This window comes from Meira miltonrushii (genome assembly GCF_003144205.1).
Source record: "Meira miltonrushii strain MCA 3882 unplaced genomic scaffold FA14scaffold_2, whole genome shotgun sequence".
NCBI classification, from domain to species: Eukaryota; Fungi; Basidiomycota; class Exobasidiomycetes; order Exobasidiales; family Brachybasidiaceae; genus Meira; species Meira miltonrushii.
In genome coordinates this window covers 3,472,474-3,494,439 of record NW_020289944.1, presented here as the reverse complement: position 1 = coordinate 3,494,439, position 21,966 = coordinate 3,472,474, and the positions used below count along the sequence as shown (strand labels likewise).

At 43.3% G+C, this 21,966-nt stretch overlaps 7 protein-coding genes across 7 annotated transcripts; 4 read left to right on the top strand and 3 right to left on the bottom strand.

Moving 5' to 3' along the window:
- Positions 1 to 404: 404 nt before the first annotated feature.
- Positions 405 to 7,582, top strand: FA14DRAFT_134460 (ARM repeat-containing protein). The gene has a single exon (XM_025496985.1). It carries the CDS (start codon positions 633 to 635, stop codon positions 7,419 to 7,421), a length of 6,789 nt encoding a protein of 2,262 aa, XP_025356283.1. The 5' UTR covers positions 405 to 632; the 3' UTR covers positions 7,422 to 7,582.
- Positions 7,273 to 8,145, bottom strand: FA14DRAFT_134455 (14 kDa subunit of cytochrome bd ubiquinol oxidase; the record flags this gene model as incomplete). The annotated part of the gene is made up of 2 exons (XM_025496984.1): positions 7,273 to 7,897; positions 7,975 to 8,145. 2 exons carry the CDS (start codon positions 8,143 to 8,145, stop codon positions 7,679 to 7,681), a joined length of 390 nt encoding a protein of 129 aa, XP_025356282.1. The 3' UTR covers positions 7,273 to 7,678.
- Positions 8,146 to 8,542: 397 nt separating this feature from the next.
- On the top strand, positions 8,543 to 11,138 carry FA14DRAFT_134453 (Dus-domain-containing protein). Its single transcript, XM_025496983.1, has 3 exons — positions 8,543 to 10,325; positions 10,420 to 10,804; positions 10,872 to 11,138. The coding sequence occupies exons 1-3, from the start codon at positions 8,769 to 8,771 to the stop codon at positions 11,117 to 11,119; spliced, it is 2,190 nt and encodes a 729-aa protein (XP_025356281.1). The 5' UTR covers positions 8,543 to 8,768; the 3' UTR covers positions 11,120 to 11,138.
- A 1,863-nt stretch (positions 11,139 to 13,001) lies between these two features.
- On the bottom strand, positions 13,002 to 13,392 carry FA14DRAFT_50160 (uncharacterized protein). Its single transcript, XM_025502431.1, has one exon. It carries the CDS (start codon positions 13,283 to 13,285, stop codon positions 13,061 to 13,063), a length of 225 nt encoding a protein of 74 aa, XP_025356280.1. The 5' UTR covers positions 13,286 to 13,392; the 3' UTR covers positions 13,002 to 13,060.
- Positions 13,393 to 16,669: 3,277 nt separating this feature from the next.
- On the top strand, positions 16,670 to 18,108 carry FA14DRAFT_105674 (uncharacterized protein; the record flags this gene model as incomplete). The annotated part of the gene is made up of 3 exons (XM_025495751.1): positions 16,670 to 16,775; positions 16,889 to 17,554; positions 17,603 to 18,108. Coding segments are annotated over 3 exons (1,278 nt in total), but the record flags the coding sequence as incomplete, so codon positions are not given.
- Positions 18,109 to 18,236: 128 nt separating this feature from the next.
- Positions 18,237 to 18,812, bottom strand: FA14DRAFT_50028 (uncharacterized protein). Its single transcript, XM_025502429.1, has one exon. It carries the CDS (start codon positions 18,655 to 18,657, stop codon positions 18,364 to 18,366), a length of 294 nt encoding a protein of 97 aa, XP_025356278.1. The 5' UTR covers positions 18,658 to 18,812; the 3' UTR covers positions 18,237 to 18,363.
- A 1,675-nt stretch (positions 18,813 to 20,487) lies between these two features.
- FA14DRAFT_50054 (putative FBP1-fructose-1,6-bisphosphatase) lies at positions 20,488 to 21,964 on the top strand. The gene has a single exon (XM_025502430.1). The coding sequence runs from the start codon at positions 20,837 to 20,839 to the stop codon at positions 21,869 to 21,871; it is 1,035 nt and encodes a 344-aa protein (XP_025356277.1). The 5' UTR covers positions 20,488 to 20,836; the 3' UTR covers positions 21,872 to 21,964.
- The last annotated feature ends 2 nt before the right edge of the window (positions 21,965 to 21,966 follow it).

Sequence of the window (21,966 nt, the reverse complement as noted above, 5' to 3'; positions counted from 1 at the left end):
GACAGTATTAAGCTGATCCTTCATACTGTTCATGATGGCCTCATACCATCATTATTGTATCATTAATGATCATCAAGTTCTGAGCATCCACCTGATGCCTGACGCTATCACCATTTCAAAAGGATGGTTTCAACACGCCCTTATTGCAAGCCTGCCTGGGCCGCTAAAGCCAAATATAGACCAACACTTGTGAGAACATAGAGTGCTTGCGCAGGGCTGCGCTTATGAAACGCGATAATAAAACGATAGGGCGTGCGTGTTGATTGTTGTTGTTGTTGTTTGTGAGCATATAATTTGACGCGAGTGCAGGAATTCTGCCTAAAGTATGAATTGTAAAGAAGGCTTGCTCGTGCATGGGTGAGAGAATGAAGAAATGAGATTTTATTCACAATCCTCAACCATCACAAAGGTTCAGGCACAAGGCTGATCAAGGAAGAGATTGTGTTACCACCGATCATTTCAGCTGATCAAACATTTCTCCACTGATCACTGCTGACTTTGTCAAAAGAAAAGAGGACACCGGAAATGAGAAACCAGCCTACACAATAGAACCATCTCAAAGCCTTCTAAATATTGCAAATTATCGCATACATCCTCCTGGATAAGGCACAAACACACGAATATCACACAAGATGGATGAATTTCCAGTAGGAGGTGGAAGTGGTTCTGGAATGGGAGGGGGTGGAGCTCCGAGCGAAGAAGATTACTCAAAAATGCCAATCGAAGATCGATTAGGATCAAAAGTTTGGAAAGCTCGTGTTTCGGGATACGAAGAATTAATTGGAAAATTTGAAAAATCACCGGCAGAAGATGCACCAATATTCAAACCTTATACTCGAAATCCTGATTTGGTAAAAGCAATGGTGATCGATAGTAATGCAGTAGCACAAGAAAAAGCATTGGATGCTGTTAAAGCATTTTTATCGTTTGGTGGAAAACCGGCTGGATCTACGCGAGAGACCGTTTTACCTTCTTTGGCAGAGAAATGTTTCGGCGCAATGCGTGCAGGAACGAAAAAGTCTGCTTTGGATATTGTTTCGCTCTATGCCGAATCAGAGGATATCGTCGGATGTGAAGGATTAGTGTTGAATGTTATACAGGGCACATCTGCTAAACAACCCAAAGTGGTTGCAACTGCAGTCACTGCACTAACACATCTTGTTCGTGATTTTGGGCCGAAACAAGTCTCATTCAAGCCAATTCTGAAAAAGCTGCCAGATCTATTTGGACATTCGGATAAGAACGTCAGAGCTGAAGCAGGCTCACTGGCACAAGAATTACACAAATGGATCGGACTGGCTTTAGAACCAACATTATCGCTACTTAAAGACATTCAGGTGAAGGAACTTCGCGAACAATTTGCCGCCATCGATCAAGCTGTAGAGAAACATACCACACCGAGCAGATATCTCACTTCTCAGAGACCGGTCGACAATGTTGAGGCAACAAGCGATCCAACAGCAGCAGCAGCAGCAGAAACGAATGGAGGCGGACAGCCTGCTGAAGAGGTTGATGCATTTGAATTCCTAGATCCCAAGGATCCCCTCAAGTCTAAAGAATGGCCAGAAAATTTTGACGAAATGATCAATAGCACCAAATGGCTCGAAAGGAAGGAAGTAATTGATCAATGCTTGAAAGCTTTGGAAGCAACACCAAAAATAATACACACGCCGGCTTTGGATTCGATCATCGACATTCTGAGCGAAAAGGTGAAGAAAGATGTCAATATCAATGTCGTTCTATCTGCATGTCAATGCATTCAGAAATTTGCACTAGGGCTACGAGGAGCTTTTGCCAAGAACAAAGATAAAGCCTTACCAGCACTTCTGGAGAAGCTTAAAGAACGAAAAGAATCAACTGTAAAGGTGCTGGCAGATACCTTGGATGCCGTCTTTCAAACCGTTTCCTTCAGCGATATCCTCGAAGTGACTTTGAATGCCACAAAGCACAAGAATCCCCAAGTCAAAACAGGAGCAATTCAATTCTTGGTCCGTTGTTTGCGCGAGACACGGTCGATGCCGGCCAAAGCTGACATTAAACCGATTGCAGATGCATTGGTAGCGGCCACTGCTGATGGGTCGTCTGATGTGCGTGATGCGGGTGCACAGGGTCTCGGAACGCTGATGAAATTGATCGGCGAGAGGGCCATGAATCAATACATCGATGGACTGGATGATATCAAGAAGGGCAAAATTCAAGAACAGTACAAATCTGCCACTGTGAAAGTCAAACAAGCTGGTGCAGCGCCAGCTAGTAGACCAGCACCAGCCGCAGCTCCTCCAAAGCCACAGAGCAGACCTGCACCTGTTGCTGCCGCAAGGAAGCCTGCCGTTGTAGCAGCCGCTGAAAAGCCCAACTTCGCTTCATCGCCAGCTCCTGCAGCAGCCAAAGCTCCCGCTGCAGTATCTCGTGGACCCCCTGCTCGTTTGCTTGCCGGGGCCAGTAAGGCACCACCAGCTGTAGCCAAGCCAGCTGCTGCCTCGACATCCCGCCCTGCACCCGCAGCAAAGAAATCTGCCGGTGCATCTGGATCCAGTAAAGCAGCTGGCGTGAATGAACCAGTCAAGTATCGCTATCACCCAGATGAGGCGGAAGCACGTTCGAGTGAAATCGTACCTGCCCACATACAAGAAGAATTATCAACAAGCGTCTGGAAAGATCGATTAGCAGCTATGGTCAAATTTAATGAATGGCTCAAATTGGAAAGTGAGACTGTGGAAAGCGAATTGATCGTTCGCTTCCTATCGCGTAAGCCTGGATGGAAGGAGAGCAATTTCCAAGTGATGAGCGAAGTGTACAACGCTTTCAAGATGCTTTCGACCGACTGTCCATCTTTTGGCAGGTCTTCAGTGGCAATCTCCATCGCCCCGCTCTGTGAGAAATTAGGTGATATCAAGCTAAAAGTGCCAGCTGCTGACACGCTTATGCAATATGGAGAACGCACTTCGATAGGATTCGTCATCAGTCAAGCCCTGACGCCTTTGAGCAACCTCAAAGCACCCAAAGCCATCGCTGATTCCCTATTGTGGGTCAATCAAGCTCTTCTTGACTTTGGAACGGCTAATATTGATGTTCGTGGCTTGGTTGATCACCTATTGAATTGCTTGAAGTCTGCCAATGCTGCTGTGAGAACGAACGCTACGACTTGTATCGGTACTCTGTCGCGTTTCCTCGGACCTGCTCTGACGAACTTACTGGGAGATATTAATCCACAGTTGCGATCGACTGTAGAAGCAGAAATCGAAAAGGCATCAAAAGAGCCAGCACCAACACCGACACGCACTTGTGAAGAGACTCGCCCCAAAGCAGTAGCAGCAGGTGCTGCCGATGAAGGTCCGACTGGTCCATCCGTAGAAGAAGACGATGCATTGGACGCATTGATTCCACGAGTCGACCTTGACAATATCATTCCTTCTTCAGCTATTGCCAAGTTAGGCGACGCCAATTGGAAGGAGCGAAAAGAAGGCTTGGAGGAGATTAATGCCATTCTGGATGCTAACACACGTTTGAAGCCTAAAATGGGCGAGCTTGGTACGGCACTAAAGACTCGCTTCTCGGACAACAATGTTCAAGTCAGAACAATGGCTCTGGACGCATTGTGCAAAATCTCTACAGGAATGGGCAAAGGATTTGAAGGCTTTGTGAGAACGTTTGTACCGTCTGTCACGCAAGTATTGGCAGATGCAAAAGCTCCCCTTCGCGCTGCTGCTTCCAAAGCGTTGACTGCAATGGCTGAACAAACTGGAGCAGCTCCAATGATCTCAGGATTTGTCAGTGTTTTGGAGAGTAAAGCTGCTAATCCTACATTACGTCAAGATCTTTTCGCTTGGCTAGGTCTTTGGTTCGAACAACATTCTCCTGATAAGAATACAGATTTGAGCGGATTAGCATTTCCAGCAATCGTTTGTTTGGATGACAAATTGGCCGCGGTACGCAAAGCAGCACAAAGTGTATTGCCTTTTATCATCATGAGAGCAGGCTACAAATTTGTCATGGAGCAAACAAACTCTTTGAAAGCAGCTTCTCGTAATACCGTCATTCCTCTCATTGATGCCGCCAAAGGCCAAGCTTCTTCAAAAGCACCTCCTCCGCCACCTCCATCGCAAGGTGTTTCGGCTCGATTAGAAAATGGCTCAGCAAGTTCGGCGCCTGCAAAACTTCCAAATGTCGTACGAAGGGCAGCTCAAGCACCAACGCCATCAACGACAGATGATGCTCGCTCTGTTTCATCTTCAACATCATCAGTTTCTGGACGAGCAGGAGGCGTGAAAGCACCTACAGCCGTTGTCAGATCTTTGAAAGCACCAGCAAATACAATCGAAGGAACTCCAGCACGTCTACCTCGCGTTGGAGTTCGAAAGACAACGTATGCACCTGTTGCAACGAACTCATCATCCTCTTCCTCCAACGCTGCCGCAACGGAAAAAAGTGCACCATTTGTGAATGGAGACGAGAAGTTCAAAATGATGCGTGAGAAACGCGAAGGTGGTAAGAATTCATTGTACTGGATTGGTGCAGATGCTGCTCCTCGTTCAGATCTGGCAGAAACCTTGCGGGCACAATGTGAACATCATTTGAGTCCAGCATTGATCGATAAGATGTTCTCGAAAGATCACAATGCAGAACGTGATTATTTGTCTGCTCTGACCGTGCTCATAGACCATCTAGCACACACGGAGACGTCTCTAGAAGAATTTGCAATCACTCCGGATGAAGCTGTTGCACGTATCAAAGCAAATTCTGACTTACTCTTCAAGTATGTAGCAATTCGGTTGACAGACAATAACACATCGATCGCTTTGAAGTGTTTGGATCTCTTGGATCAACTGATCGCTGTCCTACGCAGCCAAGAATACCACATGTCAGATTATGAGGCCAATGCTATCCTTCCCTGCGTATTGGCCAAGTTTGGTGATCCAAAAGTTGCCTTCCGCGATCGCATACGATCCGATATCTTGCGAAAGGTTACAAATATCTATCCACCTAGCAAAGTCTTGGGTCACTATATGGAGGAAGGGCTACCTAGCAAGAACTCGCGTGTTCGAACAGAATGTCTGGCAGAATTGGCTCATCTTTTCCACAGATATGGTACACAGATCTGTTCTTTGCCAAAGACGATGCCTTTAATTGCTGTTCACATCTCTGACCGTGACAACGGCGTCAGAACCGGAGCTTTGATGGCCATCTCAGAAGTGTACAAGATTGTTGGAGATGCAGTTTGGCAGTACGTCGGTGAATTGCCTCTACGAGACCGCGGTCTGTTGGAAGAGAGACTTCGACGGGTGACTGTTTCTGGTTCAAATGGAGCAGAAGATGCGGCTGTAGTATTGGCACAAGCATCTGTAGCTTCGACTCCGCCAGTGGAAAGAGTTTCTCAAACTGCCGCCACGCCAAGACAGGTCTCATCTATGTCGACCTTGCCAAAATCCCGAGGCGGCACAACACAAATACAACCTCCTATGCAAAGCAGAATGGCAATGCCTTCTAGACTGGCCAGACCCGCTTCTATGATAGGACAACCGGGCGCAAAATCAAGCAATGGACCTTCTGGACTGCCAGATCGTCAATCCCAGCCTGACGCTCGCCTTTCTCGTGTTCAAGCACCTTCAGGTTTGCAACGACCCACTTCACGTACTTTTGGGAGTAATGGAGGAGCCGTCAATGTGAGTCAAACTGAGTTGAAGAAAGTATCAAGCGATGCCAAGTTACCGTCCACAAAAAGATCCGATGAGAACGGACATGACGAAGAATTGTGGGATGTTGAACAAACAATCAACGAAATCCTATCAAGCGATAGCGATCGAAGTGTAAGAGCATTGAAGAAACTTGCGACTGACATTCAAAATTGTTCGCCAGCCTTAGTGCAAAATGCTGATCGATTGGCGGTAGCTTATGGCAAATTAATGCATCGTGCTTATGGTCAAATGAATAATAATACCGCCGAAGCTGAACGATTGAAGAAGCACTTGATGTACACTGGCACAAATATATTCGATAATACAAGACTTTGGGATGACCCAATCGAAGGCACACAGAGAACGTTGGGTAGCTATGTTACAAAGCCTGCTCTGGTCGTTCTCCTTACTGAGCTACTCTCGCAATTGATCGGTACAAAGGGTGCAACAGATGCCGAGACCCAAACACAAGGTCGTTATCTCAACATTATGGTCTTGAGATCCTTCTCTTCGTGCAATGTGAACGTCTTGTTTGGAGCATGCTTGACGATGCTAACAGAAGCAACGGAGGACTTGGAAGATCTGCAGAGTAGAGGCGATGCGGAGTTGGTTGACAAGCGTGTGAAGTTTGCCGATCTGATTTGCAAATGTATTTGGAAGATGACACGTAAGCTTACTCAAAGTTTGCAAGATGATTTGGTGGATGCAGCTCTCTTGTTGCAGGATTTGGAAACATTCCTTCAAGCTATCCCACCTGTGATCTGGAAAGAAAGAGCAGCAAATGGTATGCCAATGGGTGATGTCCCACTACGTACAATCAAAGTGATCATCGCACATATCGGCAATGCTTTTGGAGAGCAAGCTTTGGATCTATTGGAAGGTATCCCAGATGCCGAGCATAGCCATGTCTATACCTATATGCTGAGAGCGTGCGAACATCAGCTTTCGAGCGAAGGTGGTCGAGAAGCAAAAGCTGCCAAAGCACCCGAAGATGCTATCTTCGATGATGAAGCTCAAGCCCGTCTATCACCGTCAATACCCAGCACCCCATCCGTAGCAAGCAGAAGGGAGAGATTGCCAGAGCGCTCGCGAACTGATTCAGAGGCAGGATCAATGACACGATCTGAAAGTCAATACAGCGTTGCGACGTCGGATGAAGGAAATGCAGCGGAACTGCGTCAAATCTTTGATAGGATCAGTAACAAATCCGAGTCAAGGTCCGCAATTCGCGATTTGTATCTGTTCAGTAGAAAGTATCCCGAGAAAGAAGGACTTATCATGCGTTCCCTAGAGCAAACGGGACCGATTTTCCAAAAGTTCATCAAACGAGCTATGGCTAATCATGCTTTAGAGGATGGAGAACCTTCGCCTTTCCAGGACGATACCATGACGCCAAGACAAAGTATGCTTTTAAGCAGTCCAGGCGCTCAAAGTACTGCTTCACCTTCAACTCGAAATTCATTCCCAACTACAAATTATGCCGGTAGAAATGGAGACTCACAAAGGAACAGCTATATGAGTCCATCTTCAAGCAGAACTTCAAATTTGAATCTAGCCGCTCTGACAGGAATCAATTCTTCACCTTCAACGCCTAATAGTGGCATTGCAGGCTTTAGAGGTGCTCAAAGCCCTACAATCAATTCTTCACCAAGTGCGAATCGTTATAGTGTAAATGATGATCGTTTGGCGCAATTACGTGCGAAATTTGCAAGATCTTCATCTATGCAAAGCAGCACTGCTGAATGATCTCTACCATCAATGTTTCTCATCCTTTTCCCTCCCCATCTCTTCCTTCCACCTCAATCACCCCAATTCGATTGGAGACCCTTTGTACATGACTCTATTTTGTTGTAAAGTACGCGGCTTTACCGGCGTCACCTGTAATGCTATACCATTTCACACGCAAGAATCATCGTATGATTCCATTCATTATTGAAGATGGATGTTGAGCCGTTTATGTGTTACAATGGGTGAGATAGTGTCGAAAGTCGATTTTGGTGAGATTAGTTACCGGCTTTCTTCACCTTCACAGTATCCCAAGCTTCCCGTTCGACGTTCTCTTTGATGACTTCGTCTAGAATTGGTGTGACGTAGCGTTTGTCGTCCTCTGCTTTTAGCCATTGTTCTTTTGGCAATTCACGATGTAAGGCAGAAAGGTGGATTGCTTGTCTGAGACGGAAAGCACGGTCGTATGATTCACGATCGGAAAGACGTTTTAGTGCCTGTGAGCGGGATGGGAAAAGCAAAGAGATTGTTAGAACTTATACAGCGTTTTGTGTGCGCTTGTTGCCACACCTACCTTTTGCATTTCCGGGTTTTCTTCGACAATCAAATCATCGTATCTCAATCCCATTTTACGGTGTCCTGCAGCGTTGGCGAATGCGTTTGCGACTGGTGTCAAAGCACGCATTAAAGCTGGCGAGCTTTTAACGAACTTTGTCAAGTTCCAACCTTGTAGAGAGATCGACATGCTGTGTGTAGGGTGAGTATAGTTGGTGGTAATCAGAAGAAATGCTGATGGCGAAGGTTTGAACTTGTCCAACTCTATCGGGCTCTAACAAACACAGTTTGCACGCCCGCACGCATGCTTGCACGCCTCTCTCTCTCTCTCTCTCTTTGACTTTTGGCGCCAATCACAGAGCTTGGATTATTGCTTGCACCTGCTTAAGAGGAAAACGCGCACACTGGACTGGCGCCGTTGTCGACAGTATGAAAACAAATTCAGCCTTCAAGGCGTATTTCGGAACACCAAGCCTTGAAAGGGCTTAGTAAGGCAACAATCACGTGATGAAGATTTTTGGAATTTGGTTCCCTCACTTTGTTTGAATGCTCCTGATATGATAAGAGGTGTCTGCGTTCTTGTCCACATTGCAGAACACTCCCTATATTCTCACCCAGACAGGCAAGACGAAGATCTTGTCATTTCCCCTCAGGACCGGCTTGATCAGCCAAAGGTATTGCGCGGCACCTCTATCACGATCTTGGCGAACGCTTGAAGGAGTCCAGCACATTCACCTACCGACAGTCTTTACCGCCCCACTTCCACCAAAGACTTCACTAGTACCCTTACCGTCACAGAGATACATAAGCATCATGCCCGCCGCCGTAATACCGAAAGATGACGATCCAAGCACCCCGATCTTGGCATTGGACGCCTTTCCTCCTACAGGTGAACCCGAACACAAGAAGTTAAGCTCATGGGACTTGTTTGCATCGATGGGATCGCCTAAATTTGTCGTTGCCCCGATGGTTGATCAGTCAGAGCTAGCATGGCGTATTCTTTCTAGAAGGCATGGTGCACAGCTGGTCTACACTCCAATGATCAATTCACGAAGATTTTCGCAAATGACTGCCTCACATGGACCCGAACACGATGTGGACTTTTGGATAGCAAAAGACAAAGCATTACAGGAAGAAGGAGCACAATCGATAGAATTCAAGCCCGGAGAGAGCAGTGCGGAATGTTTGAAGAGTAGCAGCATCGATACTGATGAGCCTGTGATTGTGCAATTCTGTGGCAATGATCCCGAACTGCTCTTACAATCCGCCAAGATTGTCGAACCTTACTGTCAAGCCGTTGATTTGAACCTGGGGTGTCCCCAACACATCGCCAAGAGAGGCCATTATGGATCCTTCTTGCAATCGGACTGGCAATTGATCTTCCGCTTGATCAATACTTTGCATATTAATCTCAAAGTTCCCGTTACTGCTAAAATGCGAGTCTTTGATTGCGTGGACAGAACGGTAGCATATGCTAAAATGTTGGAACGTGCTGGAGCGCAGATAATCACAGTGCATGGTCGAACAAGAGAAATGAAAGGTCACAATACAGGTTTGGCTGACTGGCAAAAGATCAAAGCAGTCAAAAACGCAGTCAAAGTACCTGTTCTAGCAAATGGGAATATTCTTTATCACGAAGACGTCCAAAGAGCATTAGACATAACAGGAGCAGACGGAGTGATGAGCGCAGAGGGTAATCTATACAATCCCACAATCTTTGCCGAAGCACCAACTTCGCCTACCGACATGTTTCCACTTTCGCCCGCTTTTCCATTCCCTCGACTCATCAACCTTATACGGGAATACCTGGACATTTGTGAAAGATTACATACTCCAACGGCTGGAAGTGCAATCAAAGCACATCTGTTCAGGCTTGCAAGACCTGCTCTGGAAGTTCATCGAGATCTGCGGCCTATGCTTGGACAAGCAAGTTTAGATCTGAAAGCGACAGGTAGAGCCCGCTTCAAGGCTTTCTACGCATTTGTAGATCGCTTGGCAGAGCTTCTAGAGGCAGACGAGAAGATGTCGGATTATACTACAAAGATTGCCGAAGCACAAGCGCAGCAAACACCCACATTCTCCTGGCAAGCGGCTACTGGAGGCAATGATCCCAATTACGTGCCTCATTGGCTCGCACAACCATATTATAGAAAAGCTATGCCACCAAAAGAAGAAGTCGGCGAAGCTGCTGAAGTACGGAAGGAGAAACGCAAGTTGCGATTAGAGCAGACTGCTCTTTTGTCGAAGGAGAAAGGTGCAGCAAACTCCGGTGGCTTGACGACAATCAATGATATCCAAGCACAAGACGAAGAAAGTACGATTAAATCGGACAAAGTTGCAACTGATGCAGAATCGAATAAAAGAGTGAGAGTGGGTTGATTCGGTGGCATGATGTATAAAAGCTATTGCATTTATCTTTTGAATGAAAACTTATTCTCTTTTCTGTTTCTCCTTTGCGTGATAGGACGATTATGAGGATGCTCAACGATTGAAGACAGAGGCAAATTCTCTCTTTGAAAAGTCAAATTACGATGAAGCCATTTTGAGATATACGGATGCGCTTGGTAATCTTCCGCCGCGGCCAAAGAAACGTGAAAGCGATGAGAACGATGAAGATCAGGAAGTCGAAGCAGTTCAAGATGAAGATTCGGTAAAAGCACGAAAATTACGTTCAATTATTTATGCAAATATTGCCGCATGTCATTCCAAACTTGAACAACACAAAGAAACCGTGAAGGCGTGTAATGAGTCACTAAAAGATGATCCAGACTACGTCAAAGCATTACACAGAAGAGCTCAGGCGAACGAGCAAATTGGGACTTGGTCAAGCTTGACATCTGCGATGGAAGGTGAGTCTGAAGGAACGGCTTAATAAGCATTGAAATAAACTAATCATGTTTTGTTCACTTTTTGTAGACCTCAAGCAAATACAAAGCTTACCTCATCCACCTTCTTTACACGCATCTCTTCGAACAACCATCGCACGACTACAGCCAAAGATTGAAGAAACGAGTGCACGTGAAAAAGAGGAAATGATGCGTAAATTGAAAGGTGTTGGAGATAGCATGTTAGGATGGTTCGGCTTATCGACCGACAATTTCCAATTACAACAAGGTCAAGGGGGTGGATATAGCTTGAATTTTGTAAATAATCCTAAAAAATGAAAATTTCATGAATTCAAGCAATGACATCCAGATTTTTTCATCATTATTTCATATGCAAGAGGAAAAAGATTCTCTAACCGATCAGTATGAAATCAATGTTTGATGTAAGGGTGAGACTGATTGATTGGTCTACATGGTCAGACTTCGATTTAGATGGTCATGGGAATATTCTATTAACGCACAGAGAAAAGATATGTGCATCACGACATTGTGGCTTCATGAAGATCTCATGCAATCATCATGCTGTGAATTGCTTCTAAGGAGGGATCGAAACATCTTTAAAACCCTGCATGGGAATCATGAAAAGGATAAACTTGGCCGGATCGATGATTGACGCCCCACAAATATAAGAGTAAAAGATACACTATTTCTTATCGAATTTGAGAGACATGTTTGTTTATAGATGACGTGCTCGATCATGTGGACATTCTTGATAAGATTGTGGCTGATGGTAGAAACAGCGTGAATGTAAAGTGTATGAGCGCTGCGCGTGCCTGAGATATTGTCGCCTTACCATTTCTTTGCACCCCACAACTTGATTTCACAGCTTGCTTACTCATTACGGATAAATGGAATTACAAATCAGCTTACGGAAAAATGTCTTCTCTATTTTATTTTTTTATTTTTATTCATTAAAAGTTTGTCCACGGTCCAATTTGATAGTCGATCATACCCTGCTTAAATTATTCATATACCATTAAATAAGAGAGTGTTCAGCTTTCGGTTAATCGTCTTTTACGGTTCCGGCAAAGGGAAGAATACCGGAACCACCTCATACATAAGCAATCTATGTACCTTCACATGCATCTCTTTTAATAAAAGACAGAGAGTAACCCGAAATATGCACGCAAAGGATTGAATTAAAAATTTCTTCGCATAAGGCATTAGCCCTGTGTTTGTCTTGTTTGCTGCAGGTACACGACAGTTATGTATTTGGACCTGCATCAACTTCTGCACAGAATCAATTTTAAATTCAAACCAATTACAGATTTATGTAGGTACCTGCTTTTAAGAACATATTTCATGTACATCGGAAATCTTCTAATTAGTATTGATAAGACGTATGCACGACCATTGCCATTGGAATTTCTCTCCGGCATTTTCGTCCGTGCTTATGATTATTTCCACAAATTCCCGTCTAGCAAAGACTAGGAATTCTATCTCAGTAAAACATCGGACTACAAACTATAATTATTCAAGGGGATAGGCACTTTAACGGATGCCGGACCAATAAGATTCATTTTTCAATCTCCTTTCTTCCTAGCATCCTTTTACCCACCCCGCACGATTCCGATTTATAAGCCGTACATCCCGTTTTTGCATAGAGAAGGGATGATACATAGTACAATAGAATCAGTCTTTTCTTATCTCTAGTATGAATGCTTATTAATAGAGTATTAAGCGGCGTCTGAATCTCGTTCCTGGGCTTCTAAACAGTATATACGTACGAATGGAAAAATAAAATTTCAAGCGGAGCATGAACTTTCTACGTTTATACTCACGCTAATGCAATTGTCAGTACCGACGTATTTGTGCCGAAAAGGATAATTTTCCATACGTAAGCTAAAGTGATTGTATTTGTGCCGATTCATAGACAGATCCGCTGCAGACGGAAGAATGTCAAAGAGGCATCTGATCAATTTAGCGGAAATGGTTCCCGTCTCAAAGTCTAGTCATGTCGCTAAGTTTTATTATTTCCAATTCGATTTATCATTTTTTCCCTGATGGCTTGATGATACAGGTCATAAAGATCGAAATGGTTGCCGTGTGATTGCAATTGGTAAGACGTGTGAGAAAATAAAGAAGAAAAGACACCGCAATGTCATTGTTTGTAACAGGATAAAAGTTTACTGCACTAAATCGACGGCGAGCTAAGAGAATGGCTTTACACATAGCATAGCATTACATTGCTCTTACATGTTATTCTATAGATCGATCGAGTTACGGAAAACTGATTACATATGTTTTCATTGTATAAACACACCGTGTGGCGTAAAAGATGGTCATCATACAATGTATATGTATATATACACATGTATAGATGTACAAATCACGGCTATTTACGCGAAGATGAGGAGATGATATGGTATATGTAAGACGAAAAAAGCCACTAAATGCAAGTTCCTGCTTACCTTCAATGGCCGTAGGATAATGAAGTAAGTGCATATCGAAATGTGTACATGCTTCTTGGGCGCAGCAAATGTATGCAAGCCACTTTCAGTCAAAACAAGTCGTACCTGCATAGAATTGCATAAGCACTATAACTGTCTAAAGAGGACCACTAAGTCATAGTACTATACTTGACCATTCCCCACACTTTACTTGTATCGCTTAACCTTCAAGATGCCGCCGTAATTCTCCGCCAAGGGGTAGATTTGCGTTTAAGAAGAATGGTCGTATACATAACGGATATGAAGGAAGAAACAATGAACATCTTCCCAGAAAAATTTAAGTAATATAGAAACGCCACATTGATAAATATGCTTTATTGTACTTATCAGATCCTTCGCCGTACGAGATTCGATACATAAATTTCGAAAGTGATGGCCGATCATTGTGTTTATACTGATGATGGGAAAAATTTCGTTAATTTAATTTAATATTTTGTGGCTATCAATACAATGGCCAAGCGGTTATCATCAATTCCCGATCTAATGGTTCATCTAATTCTAGATCTATGAAAAGGAGTCCATATGGATTTTTGAGATCCTTCCCGAAATAAATCTAGTCGCGGCCTGAACTTTAAATATCAATATATCCCTCTTAATCGATGATGACGATGAATGGGAAAAGTATTTTCCCCGTTCTATTGTTAGAATTATTTTTTAAGGTTCAAATTCTATAAACGCCTAGACTCTAACACGCGTTTTACTATTGGACCGAACGGCGACCTGAGTAGATAGATAATAGACGGTGGGCTTAGAAGCGAAAGGGACACGCGCGTATTCAACGTCTACAGACTGAAAATGTGCCCAATGCTGTAATCTTCAACCCAGAAAGGAAATTTTATGTATGTTTGGAGTTTGGAATTTGTATTGAATTGTGTCATTGTGTATAGGAGTGAATACAAATTAGACTTTTGGCCGGACAAGTTGTAATACTTTCTTTAATACAAAGGCTGATCCGCTCGGTAGAACCTTCACTGAATATTTGCCTTATGCACTATTTGTTCCCAGCATGATTTTTGTACTACTCTGATCATTGTAGGTGTGCTCTTGACCCCTGCCTTAATTGCACATGCAACCCACACACAAGCTTACTTACATTCCCGCACTTCTATAGTCTAGGGTTCGTTTACCCTCACATCCGGTCATTAGACTAAGGCCTGGCTACGCGTTTGTAGTTTGTAGTGCATAAAGAAATCAATTATTCGTACCCCCTTACATGGTCTATTTATTTTATGCAACACTGTCCAAGCGTACACTCCACTCAAAATGCCCGTGGTCATGTACGAATAAACTCCTCTATCCTCACCTTGTCTTTTCTCCTTTACCCTCTTGCTTTTTCACCTTTTTTCGCTCAAGTGCTCCTTTCTGTCTGGGACAGATTGCCTTGATCTCTTTTTTTCTCTTCTTCTTTGCCGCCGATCCAATCTCCGGTCTTTTATTTTTCTTTTCTTGCACCACGCTCGCTTTCCTTTGCTGGTCATCTTCACTGTCAATTTGCCAAGCTTTGACTGCGTCGGGCTTTTTATTGTTCAGCACTTTCGCCTTATCTTCTTACTCGTTGTTGTTGTTGTCGTTGTCGCTCTCTCGCATTCTCTCGCACTTTTCGATTCTCGTTTTTCTCAGCTAGCATTCATTCAGGATTATTGGGTCTTTTTGGTTGGATTACCCGATCTCAAGTACCGCCCATTACGCCGCATATACTCACTCAATCAGATCTTCCCGGTTCAACTGCAAAATAATAACCGCTCATCCGATCATTCAAGGAAGAAAGTCTAGATTGACACCCGATTGTCAATTCAATTTTCTTTATTGATTCTTTGCAGCTGGTTCTGCCAAAACAAAACAAAAAAAGGTAAGTCTAGCCCGATTCAATCATCATTTCAAGAAAGTTCCCTATACAACAAAAAGCACCCATCTTTTTTTTCTTCCGCTTTGGAGATCATCGAAACTAGCTCCTTTTACGGACGATCAATTTCCCTGAACTAACGATCATCGTATCGGGGTCTTTTTTCTCCTACAGCGAGCCACGTCCCTTACGCACACGCTATTCTCTCTCTTTCTTTTTCGCATGACCAACAATAGAAGATCCTATTGATCTTGCTTTATTTGGAGTGCATAGTGCAGGCATCTCTTTGTCGCCAAACCAAAGACGCACTTTTACCCCTTGCTCTTGGAGCATTGAGCCACAACTATTTTTTTCTCTCACTCTACTCAAAACTTGCATACGCTTTGCTTTTTTGCCTTGTGCATAAGCGCGTCAAGCAAAAGATCGGTGTGCAAGCCATACTTTTGAACCTGCCTGCATCACGCACACGCACGCACACTTCTGCTTGCATCACGGTCTATTAATTCGTTTGCCGCTTGGAGATTGTGCATTCTTGGGGAGGCACTTTCGGTCAAAAAAAAGTATCTCGTCGATCTGACATTTAACATTAACTCAAAATTCAATTTGGTAACTTTTTCCCATACTTGCCTATTTGGAAAAAAATAGCAGTAAACACAGATTCAATTAAACCGGCACCTCTTTAACGCCACCAAAAAGTCAACTTGCATTTTATCATCCTACGCTTCCGAATTTCAGGAAACGCTATTCAATCTGTCTGGTGCACGCTTGTCGATTTCCCCTGCATCAGATCGCTGCCAAAGCATACATTCAACTTGCTCAATTCTCCTGGTTTTTTTTCTGTCGCCCCCTTACGACTGGACGCATTTATCGTTTATTAATTCAAATTTTTTGACCCTGAGCTGGATCTTCTTACTTGTCAACATTTTGGTCAAATCGCAACAAACCTGCACGTCACGCCACAAGATTTTGGCCGCTTAATCATTTTAATACACACAGCTGTTTCAGGAAGAACGGGAAAAAAGGATATTGAATCGGTGAGTGTGTCTGTGCGGGTTCGTTCATTTTGTTAAACAAGGTTCATCATTTCATTTGGAGGGGGATACCTTACAATAGAGGGAAGTAACTCTCTATTTCATTTTAGATAGCGTACTTTTTTGCATGCATTTACGCGATCTGTCCGTGTTAATTCGCCTTACCTCTCTTTTTGCCCGCCCTGGTTCTATACATTGGACTGCGTACTGATGCATTCCATACATACCTCTTTTCCATCCCAGATTCTATATAACCCAAGCTTGATTTCAATCTTTACTTCATTTTCAATCATCAAGACATCCCTTCCTTGTTTTCATCTAACCACCACCACCACTTCATCCGTTCTTCCTCTTTTCCATCACATCATCCGATCGATCGTGTTTCACCTTCTTCCGTTCATCACCTTCTACCTTATTACGATATCACGTTCATCACCAACAGGACTTGCTGGCCGATTCCATTCGACGTTTTCACCATACAAACAATATGTCTTTCGCAACATCTTCCAGTAGCTCGATGCGTCGTCATCCCGCCAGCTTATTACCTAAAATGGTACACAACCCATCCTTGTTGGATTTGGTCAAATGTCCAGTCAGCCGTGATATGATTGGTGAGTATTATCCCCGAAGCGCTCGGATCGCGTACTCAATCTGAGCACCGATCGGAGATTTTTTCATTTTCAATTCATCTAACGCTTTGATCCCTTTTTTCATTTCATTTTAGTCTACTTGGCACATCAAGCAGCACAAGTTATCAACTGTGGTCCAGCAAACGCAGTCATGACCCCACCCACAACACCAACAAAATCAGTCGATGAGGCTGAAGATGCAGCAAAGGTCAGCATCAACGGATTGCCAAGCTTGGAAGTTTTCATTGCCATCTTGGTTGACAAGAGTAACGTACAAGTGCCAACATTGTTGTGCACATTGATCTACCTTGAACGTCTACGCAACAAGCTACCCAGAGCAGCAAAGGGAATGCAATGCACCCGACACCGTTTGTTTTTGGCCACTTTGATCGTCGCAGCAAAATACTTGAACGACTCTTCACCCAAGAACAAACATTGGACAAGATATGCCGCCTTGTTCTCACAAGCAGAGGTCAACTTGATGGAAAAGCAATTGTTATACTTGCTCGATTACGATTTGAGAATCGAAGAAGAAGAATTATCAGCACACTTTGCACCTTTCTTCCGTTTCCGCGAAGACAGAAGCGAAGCAGGCAGACGGGAAATGTACTTGCGTGGATGCTCGGCTGGACGTGAACGTGAACGTTATGCTCGTGCAAGCGAATTGCGTGTTTACTTGCGTGCATTGCCTGGTGATCAAGTACCAGCATGGAACGTTCACAACGCCAACGCTGAATCCAAGACAGGATATTACCGTGAAAGTGCTGATGCACCACCATCACCAATCTCACCTGCACCAAGGACAAGAGATGAATACCAACAACATCATTACTCATCCTCTTCCGCTTCCGCTGCATCATCTGCCGCTTCTTCTTCGATGATGTACCGCAACCATTCTATGGACAGCAGTAGCAGCAGCAGCAGTGCAGCAACATCAGAGGCTGAACTCACTGATGACAATGGATCATCATCATCTTCGATCAGTGGAGATGATTGTGACTTTGATGAATTGGACAACTTGGACGAAGCAAACGAACAAATGTACATGCGCCAAAGTATGTCACAAGCACACATTGCCGTTGCCAACAATGCATCCTCTTCAGATCTACATGAAGTCGTGCACAAGTCCAATGCATACCATCAACACATGTCCAACAACCCATTGAACAAAAGTCAATCGACCAACGATGCACGATTAAATGCATTAGCAGCTGCTCAACATCAACAACAGCTGCAACAACAACAAAATGGTAACCTTCGCGCAAGCAGATCGAGTTCCAACTTGTTATCAAGAATGCTTTCTTCGGCTCATTGATCGCCATCAAAACATTCAACCAAAAGAGGGAAACAAATCAATTCACTCATGCTTCAATCTAGACTTAATGCTGTACAATCTTTTTCTTATCTGTATCTCAACAACGTTCAAGCGAGCGCGTTTGCAAACACAAGGCAATGTTTTGGCAAGCCCCCCCCGAACCGTTTCTTTCAATCTTTCATCTGTTTCATTAGGCAAGCGCTCCAAGGCACAAAAACATTCATTCAAATGTATTCCAAAATTCTTATTGTATTTCTAGCTGGGCACTTTAATCATTTGCACGAGAGCATTTGAGCATTCACAACAACAACAACAACAACAACAATCATTACTATATAATATTGTTATCATCTTATTAATATAGAGTATTATTGATTTTAACTTAATCACAACTGTTTGCCACTGTGTGAAAAGTTCGGGATGAAGACTAAGAGTTGTAAGGGTTAAAGAGCGTGCACAAAAAGCGCTGCTCTGCAAAAGGCAAGGTAAGGTAGGACACACTAGCCGGATTGCATGTATATCTGTATAGAAAAAAGGGAGGTATATCATTCACATGCGTCTATGTTCCTTACCTTGAAGAATGACGATAGATCTAAGAAGCACAATGGAAATCAAGTGCATTAAACTCATTTCACAACACTAACACGGATTATCATTACTCACATCCACAAACGGGCACACGCTAATAAATTTGGAAGGGGAAATAATAATGTAGGTAGAGAAGGGGGAAAAACCCGTTGGTTGCCTTGCTTTTAGAAAATGGGAATAAAAAAAGAATCCGCTAAAAAAGTACGCTAAAAATAACCTGACATAAACTATGTTAAATGCTGTAACTTGATCCGGCGTCAGATCAGTAGATCAATTGACCATCCGTTGTGTAGGGTCCTGCATTGCAAAAGTCTGCAACGAGCAAAAAAGAGCATATCCGCTAAACATACACATACATGATGCAATGCTGATTCTCCGTTTCGAGAAATAGATTAGAAGAAGCGTGAGAGAAAAAAACGGAGAACGACTCATGCCCGATCAAAGATGCATAGAAAATCAGGTCCATTAATTAAGAAAAAGAGACCGTGCTGAGAATGGATTAATTTATGCACGATTACTTGTCACCTAAAATTGATCATCGATTGACCTTCCCTCCTTGCTTCTTCTTTTTATCAATGCGAAAGATCGTCCATGCAGAACTCCTTACTAGATCCGGAAGTGAACAAGAAGCGGAATGAGAACTATTCAACTTCCCGAACCTCTTTTTATGACTTTGGAAAGTATTACTGGCCTTGACCAACTGAACCTGTTACAAACATTGAACCGGACTATACTTAGATTTTCGGTGAAATGATAAATTTCTGGGTGATGATGACGATGACGTCGATGATGACGAGCTAAATCGGGCGATTGTATATATACGAACAGGCAACATTCACATGATCGGATCGGATCAAATGGATGTATAGCTTGAGAAAAGGGTCTGATAGGATCAATTTATTTGTCTGATTCGGAGAATAACTCGAAAAAAGCAAACTCCGAATTGTTTGTATCTTGTATGCAAGTATGTATTGTTTTGTCCGCTGCATAAGCTCTTAGCGTACGATCAATCAACAACGGATAAATAGACGATGGGAACAAGGGTTCACCCTGTACAGGATACATACGTTAGAATGTGAAAATTGTACCTACAGCAAAAATAATAGCGGGGGGGGGGTAAGGAGGTGGGAAGAATTTCGCCGTAAACAAGCATAAGGTTTGACTCGGTCTTGCCCGCTTTACAAAAGATCGAGATCGGGCAGAAAAAGAAAAAGGCCAGTTGCATGCCGAGGTTAAGGAGGATAAGATTTCGTTTATATAAACTCGGTCATGGTATGCTATTCATACACAGCTGTGTTGCCTCTTATGATTTGTTTGTTTGTTGTTTCACACCTTCGGTTTCCCCGGCCCCAAGCCCATTCTCAGTCAAATTGAATTTTTCTCATTTTAAGTTAAGCTTTCTCCCTGCGTTAGCGTGTAAAACCGCGTTTATGGTTCGATAATTGGTTCTTACCGAACGAATAACGATCATGATTGTCATACGTAATAACAGATACGTCAAGATAAACATCTCATCACATGATCGACGAAAGGATTGAAGATCATTATACTTCTGTCGTTGCTTAGTCATTGCTCGGTCTCGGGGTTCAAATCGTTATATATTAGCCGATAAGAGCTTACATCAGCTTCAGTATGAGAGAGATAGTATCTATGAATTTATTACTTTGATATAAATATTGACAGACTACCTAAACGGTATCGACATTACTGTTATGAGAAGTTTAGAGTCGTCACAATGTATGATGAGAAGCTGTTTAGATAATCTTTGAAGAACAGTCACGTGATTACGCAGATCACTCCGTAACTCCGTCTTTTTCGAACAGACCGGCGTTGACCGGGAATGAAGATTGTGTACGCGTGAACCCCTCCACGCTCTGTAGACCACCTTGACCCTAGACACAACTGAATAAAAATAAAGGTTGAAAGGTCAAAGCGCGTGGGCATGTCCAAAGCGCAATCGGACATACATCTTACCGATAGACTTAATCGGAATAAAAGGCATCTCAGCAGTGTGTTCTTTAAATTGCAATTCCCCATTTCACCCTTTCCCCGCCGAGTTAATATCATTCATTCGGAGGAAGAAGGGTAATTGTGTTGCTCAACTCTTTTGCTCCCCGACTTCCATCTAGAATTTGTAAAAATGTCCAATCAAACAAAAGAATACACTCCTCCTTCAACAGATCTAATCACATTGACAAGACATGTGCTCAATGATGGTTTCAATTTGGCAAGAAGTAGTGCTGCAAGTGGAGATTTAACAATCTTGTTGGCAAGTTTACAGACTACATGCAAATTTATTGAGAACAATGTCAGAAAAGCAAGTTTGATTAACTTGATCGGTCAAGCAGGTAATCAAAACGTTCAAGGAGAAGATCAGAAAAAGTTGGACGTTCTTTCAAATGAAATTATGATCAATGCTCTTCGTGCAAGTGGAAAAGTGGCAGTCTTGGTCTCAGAAGAAGATGAAGAAGCAATCATCGTTGGAGAAAAACAAGAAGGTGCAACATTTGAAACCGAACGTGGAAAATATTGTGTAGTATTTGATCCCCTTGACGGATCTTCCAATATTGATGCAGGTGTGAACATTGGTACAATCTTTGGTATTTACCTTGTTCGTGATGGCTCAAAAGGCACAATCGAAGATGTTTTGCGACCTGGTAGAGAAATGGTTGCTGCCGGATATTGCATGTACGGTAGTTCGGCAAATTTGGTGTTGACGACCGGAAATGGTGTAAACGGATATACACTCGATAACGGTATCGGAGAATTTATTTTAACTCACCCAAACATCACCCTGCCACCACGGGGAAAGATTTACAGTATCAACGAAGGAAACAGTGCTTACTATCACGAACCCGTTCTCAACTATTTGGAAAGCATCAAATATCCCAAAGGTGACCGTAAGCCTTACTCTGCACGTTACATCGGTAGTATGGTTGCTGATGTCCACCGTACATTATTGTATGGTGGTATTTTCGGTTATCCAGAAGATAAGAAGAGCAAGAGCGGTAAATTACGTTTGTTATACGAAGCTTTCCCAATGGCTTTCTTGACCGAACAAGCCGGTGGTGTAGCAACTACTGGTCGTGGAAGAATTTTGGACGTTCAGCCTAAGCAAATTCACGAACGTTGCCCAGTCTTTTTGGGATCGAAAGAGGATGTTGAAGAGCTGTGAGTAGAGCTTGGGGATTGTAGAATTTGCGAGTGTTCGAAATACTGACTGACATTTTACCAACTTGATTCCCTTACAGTCTATCTTTCTACAAGTGA

Coding starts and splice junctions, on each gene's coding strand:
- FA14DRAFT_50028 (XM_025502429.1), bottom strand. CDS start 18,657: ATGATATACCTCCCTTTTTTCTATACAGATATACATGCAATCCGGCTA.
- FA14DRAFT_50054 (XM_025502430.1), top strand. CDS start 20,837: ATGTCCAATCAAACAAAAGAATACACTCCTCCTTCAACAGATCTAATC.
- FA14DRAFT_134453 (XM_025496983.1), top strand. CDS start 8,769: ATGCCCGCCGCCGTAATACCGAAAGATGACGATCCAAGCACCCCGATC. Junction 10,326..10,419: donor AATCGAATAAAAGAGTGAGA/GTGGGTTGATTC, acceptor TTTGCGTGATAG/GACGATTATGAGGATGCTCA. Junction 10,805..10,871: donor CTTGACATCTGCGATGGAAG/GTGAGTCTGAAG, acceptor CACTTTTTGTAG/ACCTCAAGCAAATACAAAGC.
- FA14DRAFT_50160 (XM_025502431.1), bottom strand. CDS start 13,285: ATGCACTTACTTCATTATCCTACGGCCATTGAAGGTAAGCAGGAACTT.
- FA14DRAFT_134460 (XM_025496985.1), top strand. CDS start 633: ATGGATGAATTTCCAGTAGGAGGTGGAAGTGGTTCTGGAATGGGAGGG.